This window comes from Castanea sativa, chromosome 3, assembly GCF_040712315.1.
Source record: "Castanea sativa cultivar Marrone di Chiusa Pesio chromosome 3, ASM4071231v1".
In the NCBI taxonomy this organism is placed as follows: Eukaryota; Viridiplantae; Streptophyta; class Magnoliopsida; order Fagales; family Fagaceae; genus Castanea; species Castanea sativa.
Window position 1 is genome coordinate 41,261,014 of NC_134015.1, and position 12,977 is coordinate 41,273,990.

At 35.9% G+C, this 12,977-nt stretch overlaps 1 protein-coding gene, 1 long non-coding RNA gene and 2 other non-coding genes across 5 annotated transcripts; 3 read left to right on the forward strand and 1 right to left on the reverse strand.

The window, feature by feature from the left end:
* On the forward strand, positions 1 to 73 carry TRNAK-CUU (transfer RNA lysine (anticodon CUU)). The gene has a single exon. It is a non-coding gene; the product is annotated as a tRNA-Lys (tRNA).
* A 2,258-nt stretch (positions 74 to 2,331) lies between these two features.
* On the forward strand, positions 2,332 to 6,670 carry LOC142627448 (uncharacterized). Of its 2 annotated transcripts, XR_012842849.1 has the most exons (3): positions 2,332 to 2,833; positions 5,549 to 5,972; positions 6,339 to 6,670. It is a non-coding gene; the product is annotated as an uncharacterized LOC142627448 (long non-coding RNA). The 2 variants fall into 2 exon arrangements; XR_012842848.1 differs by lacking the exon at positions 6,339 to 6,670 and having other exon boundaries at positions 5,549 to 6,026.
* Positions 2,567 to 2,726, forward strand: LOC142630099 (U1 spliceosomal RNA). The gene has a single exon (XR_012843214.1). It is a non-coding gene; the product is annotated as a U1 spliceosomal RNA (small nuclear RNA).
* On the reverse strand, positions 5,166 to 7,709 carry LOC142627445 (AAA-ATPase At3g50940-like). Its single transcript, XM_075801309.1, has 2 exons — positions 6,630 to 7,709; positions 5,166 to 5,924 (listed from the first exon to the last, which is right to left on the reverse strand). The coding sequence occupies exons 1-2, from the start codon at positions 7,617 to 7,619 to the stop codon at positions 5,445 to 5,447; spliced, it is 1,470 nt and encodes a 489-aa protein (XP_075657424.1). The 5' UTR covers positions 7,620 to 7,709; the 3' UTR covers positions 5,166 to 5,444.
* Positions 7,710 to 12,977: the final 5,268 nt, after the last annotated feature.

The window sequence follows — 12,977 nt, forward strand, 5'->3', positions numbered from 1 at the left end:
GCCCGTCTAGCTCAGTTGGTAGAGCGCAAGGCTCTTAACCTTGTGGTCGTGGGTTCGAGCCCCACGGTGGGCGTAAATCTTTTTTGTTTCCATTTTCTCCTCTCCAAAGCTCTGTACCCACTAGCCAATAGCCCATAAATCTGAAAATCATTCTTTTCACATTTCCTGCTTGTGCATTTAAATTTTAATTTGTCATTCTTTTCCCACTTTGGGGTTTTATTTTCATTTAACCTGCCACGTACAAGTGAAAGTTATATTACTGTGTCTTTTTTTATTATTATTTTTAATGTATTTTATTGCAGTGAAAGTTTGTAGTTATCCCCCCCCCCCTTTTTTTGTCTTTTGATTAGTGATATTCGGTGGGATGGATAACATGTGATGATAGATGGTGAAATCCCTAATCCTCAAAAAAGAAAAAGAAAAAAGAAAAAGAAAAGACCAAATTTCTTTTTTAGACTGAAATCATGATGTTGAGTTCAGCTTCACTTCAGTAAACATGAGCGGGAGACAGGGCTAATGGGATTGGACCCACTTGGGCTAAGCCCTTAGTTGTGTTGGCATTGGTCGATGAGAGTTTACTCCCTCCACTACTAGTACACTGTACACACATGTTTGTTTGTTTGTTTTTTTATTTTTTTATTTTTTATGGTCATAAATAAACTCAAAAGTCATAATAAGTAATAACTTTTAGAGATTTTGTTTTGAGTGAAAATTGTTTGATAAATTGCTTTTATTGTATTTTAGATAGAAGTCTTGCTCCTCTTGTTAGAGGGAGATCTTCAAAATCTCTAATCCCCGAAAAAAAGAAAAAGAAAAGACCAAATTTCTTTTTTAGACTGAAAATCATGATGTTTGGTTTAGCTTTACTTCAGTTCAAGTATAAACATGAGTGAGAGATAGGGCTAATAGGACTGGACCCACTTGGGCTGAGCCCTCAGTTGTGTTGGCACTGGTCGATAAGAGTTTACTCCCTCTACTACTAGTACACATGTTTTTTTTTTGGTCATAAATAAAAGTCATAATAAATAATAACTTCTAGAGATTTTGTTTTGAGTGAAAATTGTTTGATAAATTGCTTTTATTGTATTTTAGATAGAAGTCTTGCTCCTCTTGCTAGAGGGAGATCTTCAAAATTGCTGCTGAAATTAGCATTATGCTGCTTAAAAATACTTGTCAATGTTCGTTTTTTCATCACCAGTAGTAGTACTAGTAGAGTAAATTCCACATGATTGCATTTGGAAAATTGAATTTTTAAATCAAAAGAGTTGAAATGTCTCGATTTCAACTCTATTGAGTTTAGATATTATTTCTGATGATGCCGAAGAAATCACCAGTAAGCTGCAAATACTCCTCCGATTGAAGCAACACTTGCGAAGAGAAAGTAGGTGATCGACAGAGAGCACCGGTGTGGTGCCGGCCAAAGACCCTCCGACGATCAAGTTAGAGCCTTTAAAACAACCTTAGAGTGCCAGAGTTGAGGTAATTGTGCGTACCTTTTGTCATGAGGGTTTTTGGGGTTTATATAGTGGTGTAGAGCCGAAATAAACGCCTTGGCGAGGAAGTACTTTCCTTTTAGAAGAGCAATTCGCGGATCTTTGCATATCGTATAAAGCTCTTTTCCTTATAGGGATCCTTTTGACTAAGACCAAACGTGTAGCGAAAGAACTTTCCTTATATTCACGTATGTAGAAGTCAAGATAGATTAAGAATGGAGGTTGGATTACCCCTTCAGCTTTTTTCTGCCTAGGTCGTCAACCAATGTGCACCTCCTATACCGCCGTCAGCCTAGGTACATCTCCAAAGATATCGTCAGCTAAGGACCTTCTCACCTTGGCCGTCAGTCTTGACTTCGCTATCTTGATCCCTTTAGCCTAACGTCGTCACGTAAGGGGTGTGAAATTGAATGTCAAAAGAGGTGTCAATGACAGTAGTTGACGGATAGCGTATTTCCGTCAGCTTCTTAACGTGCAGTCAGTATGTAATAAGTGCATTTCCGTCAGCTTCTTAATGTGCCGTCAGCTTGTAATAACGTCACTATCAATTTCAAATATAAGGATTTTAAAGGTGTAAAATTTTTAGGCGAACTATGAATGAAATGACAATGATAAAGAAAATAAATAAATACATTTTTCACACACAGTGACTTCTCTAATAGAATATTCTATTATAAAAAAAGTTATGCTCAATTTTTTTTTTCTTTAAACCATGCCACTTATCTCAATTTATCCCTTTATTTTCCCCTCAAAAAAAAAAAAAAAATTGTCCCTCTATTTTCTTTACGAAACATATGTCAACATAATTTCAACAGTATTTTAAACTCTATGCTATGAATGTCATCGAAGAGAGCAATTGATTGAGCCCAAATATCTTAAAATCATGTAGTGAGTATCACCCTTGCCAGAATCATATATCAGCTTTCAGTTTTCAGTCTAGGGAGACCCCAACGCGCTTTGTGCGCCCAGCTATTCCTATTAATTGTTGGTGAAACTAATCCCACATCGAAATGAGCAAGGGCGACAAAGCGAGTGCATTGTTGTATAAAAGCAAACACGGGTTACCTTTTTCCTCACTTACCTGGACGGGGTCAATGGGCGATCAGTAAGGCCCATGGCCTAGGACAGTGACTTCCATTGCACACTGGAGGGGTGCTGTCCTAAGGTCTGTCCAAGTGACAGAGCCTACGTCATAATTTGTGGTAGTGAGGGCCTGCGTTCGCGCGGCCCTCGTTCCAATTCAGTGTGAAAGTTTAACCTGCCTTGACCGGAAGGTTTTCGATAAAATGATTCAACAAAGTTTGAGGAGATGCACAAATATTTGTCTGCTGGCACCGAAGGTATTTGATTGGTTTCGATGTTATTGGTTTGCTCATCTCAGAGCTTTATTTCAATCTGAATTTATAAATTTCTTCTGCGCAAGTTGTATTTGTTTTTGCCTGCATCTTAAGGTGTTTGATTCATTTTCTTGTTATTGTTTAGGTTTTGCTTGTCATACTAATATTGGCCATTTATAGGGAACTGATGAGAGTGAAAATCTTCATCACCTCGATAGTCATTGTGTAAGAAGATTTTCTAGTCATTATTTGAAAGCAACGGAGATCCTTTATTGCTTGGGGATATGGGTGTATCTAATCTGGGAATAATTTTTGGGACATAATTTGCAAAAATGAAAACTAATTTATATTATGAATTTTGATTCAAAATGCTAAGTATGTTGGCATAGGCTCGCAGCGTGAGATGATAGAAATCATGTAGATTACTCCCTTTCATTGCCTGCTTTTACCCATTCTGGCTTTCTTCCTCTTGCTTTCCTCAACTTCCTTCTTCTCACCATCTTCATTGATTTTAGAGCTTTGTTCGTTGACCGTTTCTCCTTCAGATTCATCTGCTGTGCTTCTTCTGTTGAAGAAATGCAACCAGGGTCTTCAATTTTCATAAGCTCTTTCTGCAACCTCTGCTGGGGTGACCTCGACCTCGACCTCCTTAATGAATTATTCTATTTCAGTGAAGAGGCAGTGGCTTTCAATTCTTAGGTAGTTTGAAGCAATGATCTTGAACCCGTCTGCAGTGCAATAGGACATGTGGATGTGCATGTCCATGCGACCAGGTCTCAACAATGCAGGGTCTAATTTATCTTTATAGTAGGTTGTGAACACAATTATTCTCTCATCCGCACAGCTTGTCCATAGCCCATCGATAAAATTTAGCAGCCTGGATAATGTTAACTGTCAATGAGAGAACAGTTTATTGTTTACAGCTAATCTCACATGTTAGGTTGGGCTAATCATCTTTACTTTTATCAACTGAAAAATATCCTTTGAAAAAGGGTGTTACAATGAAAAAGACTGTAAATGGTGCAAATTAGTGCAATGTAGAGGTGTTGCAATCTATGAACTCACCTGGCTGTTATTTTGGTTGTATCCTCCATATTGTCTGTCTTGCAGCTGAATGGTACAATCAGTATCCTCAATTACAAGGATAGATCAATTTGCAGTAGACAGCTGTACGTAGTAGTTTAATTGGAGTCTAGTTTGATAGTGTTTACTATTGATTGCTAATTTGTTAAATTATTACCTACCGATACATTTGGGCGCCATCACCCATAGGTTAATGGCTGAACAAGGGTGGTCAGTGGCGTGTTATAGAAAATACTAAGAAACTAAGCATGCAAGACTCGCTAATTTATGTGGAAAACCTCTTAGATATTGATTAGGGGGTAAAAAACCAAGGGGAACTCTACTCTTAGGCACCATATTGCTACTTGAATGATGCAGGCTTACAAGCCTCCTAACTCTTGTTCTCTGTTTTATTCTGTGTTTTATGAAGGCCAGCCCATCTCCTTTTATAGACCAATGGAGGGACTGATTCCTTTTACAAACGTTAGTAACAATGGTTTTGGAGTCTATTGCCATGCCATTCTGCCTAGCTGGCCAGCAATGCAGATAGTGGAGCTCCTATGTGCCATAGTCCTCTGATTCCCTTGTTTGTATTGTAGCAGTGCAGCCAATGGGATTTCATTGTGTTGTGGGGGTCTTTTAGTTCATGCGGCCCTTGTTCCAAACCAATATGAAGTTTTTCAAATTTTAGTCTATTTATGAAGAGAAATGCTATTGGTTGTTATTGGTTGTCACGGATGGGTAAAAAAGTAATTTAAGTTTTGAATTTAAATTAGTACTAATAAGAACTTTTCACTTGTGAAAATGTTATGAAAATGTTTTGGAAAATGTTTTGGAGGTAGCACCTCTCATTTATAAATGTCTAGTACCTTTCAGCTTTCGATGTTCACTGCAATTGCAAGTGTAATTTCATGATGTATTTGGAAAAAATTGAGAATATGACTAGATAGAATAGAATGGATGATAAGTTAAGAATACATATAGCTCAGCCTAACTAATTTGTTGAGAATCCATAGCTAACCCCAATAATTTGGGATTAAGGCTGCTTGTTATTGGCAAGAAGTTGTATATGTTTTTGCTTGCATGGAAGGTGTTTGATAAAACGCTTTATTTTCTTCGTTTGAGAAGTCACATCCATTTTGCTTACATGGAATGTAAATATGCTTAAGTGGGTATGAAATGAGTTTGACGAGATGGCTTCTTGATTTGTGCTTGATTCATTTTCTTGCATGAAGGTTTGCTCATGTCATGCTAATATTGGCCATTTACAATATAGGATACTGATGATTGTTATTATATGGCTCCAAAAGAGAGTGAACATTCTCATCACCTCAATAATCAGTGTAAGAAGGTTTTTATACATTATTGAAAGCAACGGATACCCTTTGTTGCTTGGAAATATGGGCGCTTCCTATATAGGACTAATTTTGGGGACAACTTGCTAAAACAAAAACTTGATTCATATTATAAGATTGATTATTTTATTCATTAAAATGCTAGTATGTTGGCATAGACTCATGAGAGATGTAGAAATCATGTAGACTATGCCCTTTCATCGCCTGCTTTTACCACTTCTAGCTTTCTTTCTCTTGCTTTCCTTAACTTTCTTCTTCCTCAGGCTTTGTTTACTTTGTTCATTGACCTTCTCTACTTCAGATTTGGATTCTTCAGAACATTTCATCTGCTTCTTCTTCTGTTGGAGGAATGCAACCAGTCCTGCAAGCGCAACATCGGGGTCTTCACTTTTCATAAGCTCTTCTGCAACCTCTGCTGGGGTGACCTCCACCTCCTTAATGAGTCCTTCTATTTCAGTAAAAAGGCAGTGGCTTTCAATTCTTAGGTAATTGGAAGCAAGGATCTTGAACCCGCTTGGAGTGCAATAGGACATGTGGATGTGCATGTCCATGCGGCCTGGTCTCAACAGTGCGGGGTCTAGTCTGTCTTTGTGGTTGGTTGTGAAGACAATTATCCTCTCATCCCCACAGCTTGTCCATAGCCCATCGATAAAATTTAGCAACCCGGATAATGTCAACTGTCAATGAGAGAGCGATTTATTATTACAGCTGATCCTACAAGTTAGGTTGGGGTAACCATCTTTACTTCTATTGATTAACCGAAAAAATATGGTTTTACCCGATCGTCTGGTTCGACTGGTTCTAATCCGGTCTGTTTATGCTAACAAACTGGAAATAGCATAAAAAGCAGAAAAACTGGAGACCGGCGTTTTAATTGGAAAAACCAAAAACCAGTGTGGTTGGACTGGTTGTTGAACATTTAAGCTAAATGTTAAAAAACACTGTTTTCTAAAATATAAACAAATCGAAAAACCACATGTTTGCAAAGAGATTGAGGTAAAAATTAGAGGGTAATCTTGATAATGTTTTAAGATGGATTACCTTTACCTGACCGTTTTTAACTTCACTGGTTCTTGAAATTTTCATGGTAGAGAGCGTCAAGAGACGAAGGACAGAAGATTGAAAAGGCAGCAGTAAATTTGAAATTTAAGAGAGAGCTTAAAGTGGGGCTGGGTGAAAAAGAAAGAGAAAGAAATGGGTTAGTTGTGGTGGGTTTAATGAGTGCTTAGCTGAAACCATTAATCACTTTCTTTTTTGATTCTTTAACTGGTCCGGTTTTTAAAACCTTTAAATAGTCTTCAAAACAGGGTGTTTTGAGATGAAAAAGACTGCAAATAGTGCAAATTAGTTCAATGTAGTGGTGTTACAATCTATGAACTCACCTGGTTGTCTGTTTGGTTGTATCCTCCATATTGTCTGTCTTGCAGCTCAATGGTACAATCAATATCCTCAATTACAAGAATAGATCGATTTGCAGTAGAGGCTATCAGCCCCCTGAGGTCCGCATTGCTATGTAGATTCGAAAGCTCCAAATCATAGACGTCAAATTTCAAGTAATTAGCCATTGCTGCTATCAAGCTTGACTTGCCTGTACCAGGAGGGCCATACAAAAGATACCCACGTTTCCATGCCTTCCCTACTCTCCTATAGAACACTCTTCTCTTCAGAAATCTATCTAAGTCATCCATCAACTCTTTCTTGAGCTTTGGATCCATTGCCAGTGTGTCAAAAGTGGATGGGTGGTCAAGATTGACATCTTGATGGGAGTTTCCAAGTGAATAGAGTTTCACCACCTTGTTTTCTTCTTTTATGACCTTTGATCTCTCTACCACACATGGCAGGTAAGTGCTGAGCACAATCTCCCTGTATTTCTTGTGGAAACTGAGATGAATTGATCTTTGTTCACATGTTTCTGTTGAGTGGAAAGAGCTTTCATAGTCATAGTATGACTTCTGTTTTTCAATAGAAACGAATTCCCAAATTAAACTTATTCCCTGGAATACATCAATAATCTTTTCTCCTTTGTCGATCGTGATGGAGAGGTTCTTCTCACGCGGGGCCTTGGAAACCTTAAGGTGTTTGACTGAGGGGGTGATTATTGTGCTTAAATAGATCTCAGAAGCCTGGTAAATTTCATTGATGGAAAACCCATTGCGTTCATCAATGATGATAGTAATTTGGGAAGAGAAATTATTACCGAGTAGGCCTCCAAGCTTGGAAAAGAATTTTTCTTGGAGTTGTTGAGGTATGAGCTGACTGGTCATGGTCTGGACCTCACTGACCACTGTCCGGAGCAGCATTGCGGATGCAGCGAAGGAAGTATATGTAGATAGAACTGATGTTGTTGAAGGCATGCTTGTAAAAGGAAACATGCTTGATGTGATCGATTTTGGGGGGGTGGGGGAAGCTGATGGTTTTGGAATTAAGGAAGCTTTGTTTGTGGACTTGATTGCTTGGAGAGTTACAATTCTGGCGGGGGCTTTTTATTGTAGGAAAAATAAGCAGCTTCTATTGGAAGCTATCTTAAAGCAACCCATAATGTCAAAGTAGACATGAACAGATAAAAAATGAATAAAAACTTGATGTTGGTCTAATCACGTGGCAAAGACAAACACATGGTGGAAGAAGAAACAATCTTCTCTAGCAATTCTTACCAAGAATAAGCTAGACCTTTTAAATAAAAGCAATGTCTGCTTGCTACTAATCTTTTTTTTTCCAGCTTATTCAATAATTTTTTTTTTCCTGACTTTTTTAAAGTATAAATATACTTTAGCACACTTATAACAAGAAAAAAAAATCAGCAAAATTTTGAAAAGCTGATACCAAATTGAGCATTAGAATAGGGGGGGGGGGGGGGGGTGGGGGGGGTGGTGCAAGGGTCGGCCCAAGGCCTAGGCCTAAGGCTTTGCAACCACAAAAAAAAAAAAAAAATCCCTAGTAAAAGAAGACCCCATTGGCCCAAAATATTATAAAAATAAAACAATTTTTTAAATAATTGAGAAATTTTTTTATTTATTATTTTTATGAGTGATGATAAGGATATCACATATTTTACTATATGCTTACAAACTGACATGTCACTAATTATATAAAAAATAATTCAAATACTTATAAATTAGATTGTTGAAATTCATTAATTATAGTCATTATTATATTATATTGTGAACATTTTGTAATATTTTTAGTATTTTTCTTTTTCATTTCTAATAAGGCTTCCAAAATTGGAGACCAATAGAAATTTAACCCAATTGAAACACTAAAATTTTTATAAAAAAATGTTGCAAATGTGGTAGATCATCAATGATGACTAATCTTTCCTAATAGTTTGAGACTTTTATTTTTGTAGACCGATCTCCCACAAAACCACACACCAAATAATATCTATTTATCTCTTCCTCTTAAGTAAAAAAAAAAAATTTAGATTATAACTTTACTTAACTATGCATAGTCATATATTCAAATTAAAGTAACTTTCTTTTTTTTAAAATAATATATTTTTTTTAATTTTTTTTATTTAAAATTTATGGTTCAATTATGATATTCAATCCTCTATATGAAATTAACCTTAGTTTAGTTATTCAACAATTTCTGAATTAACACCAAATTAGTCTTAATTTAATTAGTAGTATTATATAATTTTATTTAATTAATGTTTACATATGAAGGGCTGCATATAAAATTTTCGCCTTAGGCCCCAAATTATGTTAGGCCAACCCCGTTAGGGGTGTAAAAACTCCCAGTTGTTATTTCACTGACCAACACTCCAAAAATCAAGTTTATTAGGGTATGTATTACTATTTTCTTTTCTGCAATTGTGAATAGTGAGTTCTCAAAAATACAACCTACTATTCATGGGTTGTAAACATAAAAAATATATTATTGGAGAGAGAGAGCGAGAGACAAAGAGGAAGAGAGGAAAGAGAGATGAAAGAGAAGAGAGGGAAACAATTTTTTTTAATATATTATTTGATTGTGTGGTTTATATTATTTGATTGAGTTGTATGTAAAAATAAGAATTGAGATGTTGGGTGTATTGTTAAATGGGTTGGTAATATGGATAAAGTGGTGTTTGAGAATGTAATACTGTAGCAAGTTGCTAAAAATTAAATAATATTTTTATTGTCACAGTGGAGAGAGAAAAGAGATAGAAAGGAAGAAAGGGAAGAGAGATGAGTAATTTATTTTATTTCATTGTATAGTTTATATTATTTTATTTGGTTTTAAGTAAAAATAAGAATTGAGATGTTAGGTGTATTGTCAAATGAGTTGGTAAAATAAATAAAGTAGTTTTTTAAGGTAAAAAATATGTATTTTTTTACAAACCCAAATATTTTAATGTTCTCAGTGAGGTCATAGGTAGCCTTACCTCCACTTTTGTTTGAATATCTTTAATAAATCAAAAATAAATTGATTGTCTTGGATCTTTGCCTAGTTACATGGAGTAGTTGGGACAGATTCTGCTAGCTCAACAAAATGGGTATAGAGAATCGTTGATCATTCCTTTAAAATAGACGGTTTAAAAATTAAAATGACTTATGAAACATGCTAGCAATAAGTGGCCATTGAATGAAGGTGAAATAAAAAAGAAGTTTGGTCTCATTTTGCCTTCGCTATCCTTTTGTTAACTAGGTCAAAACTAAGGTCAGTACCATCACCAATACATGCTACAGATTCCTCTACTAAACTCCTCTACCAAACTGTAGACTAATATATATGTTGGGGGGGGGGGGGTTCTTGGCACACAAAAATTGGTCATGTAACTATGGTCATGTATGTTAGACTTGTTTTTAATTAATCTTTCATAAATAAGTGAGTTTCATAAGTTAATGTAGTGGGAAGTTTATTGAAGTTATGTGTGAGATCTATGAATGTCAAAGTTAGAAAATAAATGCAGTGAGAGTTAAAGGTTGGATGGCGTACTATATAAACCCATTCATCTGTCAAGTTCTACGCAAGAGTTGAAGAGAAATACAAAGCTTTAAAGAGTTCTAACTCTTCCCTCTCCACTCTCTTTCCCTTTATTTAATTTGTGAGTGTGAGTCTCTTCTATACACTAAGTAGTGTGAGTGTTTGTGAGAGTAAGTGAGGAAAGATCCATCAGTATTTCCAACAAAGTGGTATCAGAGCCAATCAGTTCACTGTGAGAATGGCTATTGCCAATGGGATGGTGTCGTTCCAATTTCCTTGACTTGCCAAACAAAACTTTGAAAATTGGAGTATTCGAATGAAGGCGTTGCTCAGATCCCAAGATTTGTGGGAGATTGTGGAGAAAGGTTATGTGGAGTCACAAGATGAAGAATCTTTGACCAAAAACCAAAAGGAAGCCTTGCAAAAGGCCCGAAAGAAAGATCAACAAGCTCTTACGTTGATCTATGAAGGTTTGGTTGAAACTATGTTCGAGAAAGTTGCAAATGCAACTTCATCCAAGCAAGCATGAGAGATTCTTAAAAACTCTCTAACGGGAGTTGATAGAGTGAAGAAAGTTCGCCTTCAAACGTTAAGAGGCAAGTTTGAAGGTTTGCACATGAAAGAATCTAAGTCTATTTTAGATTATTTTTCAAGGGTATTGGCAATTGTAAATCAATTGAAGAGATATGGTGAGAACTTGGACGATGTCCTTGTGGTAGAAAAAATCCTACGGTCATTAACTTCTAAGTTTGACCATATCATTGTGGCGATTGAGGAATCAAAAGACTTGGACTCAGCGACCATTGACCAACTCATGGGATCATTACAAGCTTATGAAGAAAGGCTTAATAAGAAGAAGCAAGAGCCTTTTGAGTAAGTCCTACAAGCAAAGCTCACCTTAAATGAGAAAGTTTGGAGTGAAAGTAGCCAAAGAGGCCGAGGACATGGACGTGGTAGAGGGAGAGGATTTGGAGGAAGGAATGGTCAAAACTCTCTCAATTATGAAGAGAGGGGTCAATGTTCACAATCTATAAGAGATTATGGAAGAGGAAGTTGTTGGAGTTTATGCCCTAAAATCCAATTTATTGACATTTCATTAATAATTAAATTGTTTAATTATATGAGACTATCTATAAATGAACTAATGAGACATTGTCTTAGTCCATGAGATGCATTGTATGTGATTTAGTCACAGAAGATATAAATCACAAGTTTCTAGTCGGTGATGAAATTGGGCGTTTCATCTGCGAAGACTATAACATATCAACTAAGATGATTTGTCTTGATCATGGAAATGAAAATTTCTAGTTGGTATGTTGATATGCTTTAAGAGTTAAGACATATTGAACTGAACCGCTGTGAGATTTATTATTCTCCTAACGACTGTCAAATGAATAATAAATCGCACGACTTCTATTTACATGAACTCTTAATCCTGAGAGAATAATGGACTTGATCATAAGGTGTAAGTTGTTTTGATATATCAGCAGTGAGATCTAAAAGTCACGATCAAAACCTTAGTATGTTGGGCAGCCACATTTAGTGTTAATAGAACATATGTTTTCAAGATGAAATTCATAGTCTCTTAACGGAGATACAAAATATTCTCTTGAGATAAGTTTAATGGGTTTGGTTATTTAGAGAGTTGGGCCCAACCACTTTAGTAAGGAGTTACTAAAGTATATATTTATGGAATTAGATTTCATAAATATATAATGAATAACTTAAAGGATTAAACCGGGTACTCAAGGATTAAGATGTAGTAATCTTCAAAAGTGGCAGTCTACATCCATGACTTTGTATTACTTCGAATATTTTATGAAGGGGTTGCATGTACAATAAAGTCTTGGGATATAATTTAAAGAAAAGGCCTAGAGTGCAACTATATTTATATAGTGATATTAAATATAGTTAATGGTAACTTTAGACTTGTCAAGAGTTGATAGAAAAGCCCAAGGCCCATTGAAGCTCGTGTCTTATTGGTCTCTTTTGGTCCCACTCCAAGCCACACACAAGAGCCCAATTGGAATGACCCAAAAGGCTAGCTCAATTAAATAGTCAGTTATATATAAGGAGAGAAACATATAGAATTTCATTAAGGTTTTCAGAAGTTCTTTTCATAAGTGTTTTCATTAAGAACATACAAGAAATGAAATGGTTTGTATGTGAGTGTTAGACACTCTACTATTCTCTCCTTGGAAACCGATTGAGAGACCACACTTCTTGGGCATTAAGTGGAATTGGAGTGAAGATTAAAAGTGTTTTCAAGTACTTCTAATATTTGGTTTTAAATTTCATCGCACCAACGTACGCTTTCTTATTTTTAAATTCTGAAACGTACATAGTATATGTTATCAGTTGCGAATGAAGTAGATCCGTTAATTTTCCGCTGCGCATGTTTTGTATGAGATACAAACTCGTTTTTTCTATGTGTTTTTCTAACAGAAGTTTCTCAAGACCATATAGAAGAAGGTATGATAAGTCTAATATAAAATGTTATAATTGTCAAAAGTATGGGCATTATGCTTCTAAATGTAAAAATGCCGCTAACAATATTGAGGAGAAAGCTAACTATGTTGAAGATAAAAATGGCATAGAAAGGAGAAGACAAAGAAGAAAATGGTGCGTGGTATCTTGACTCTGGTGCTAGCAACCATATGTGTGTGAATAAAATGATGTTTATGGAGATTGATGAATCGGTGGTTGGGAGTGTTACCTTTGGTGACTCATCCAAAGTTTCAGTGAAGTGGATAGGTAAAATTCTTATCCGTTTAAAGAATGGAGATCATCAATTTATTTCTGATGTATATTATGTGCCAAAC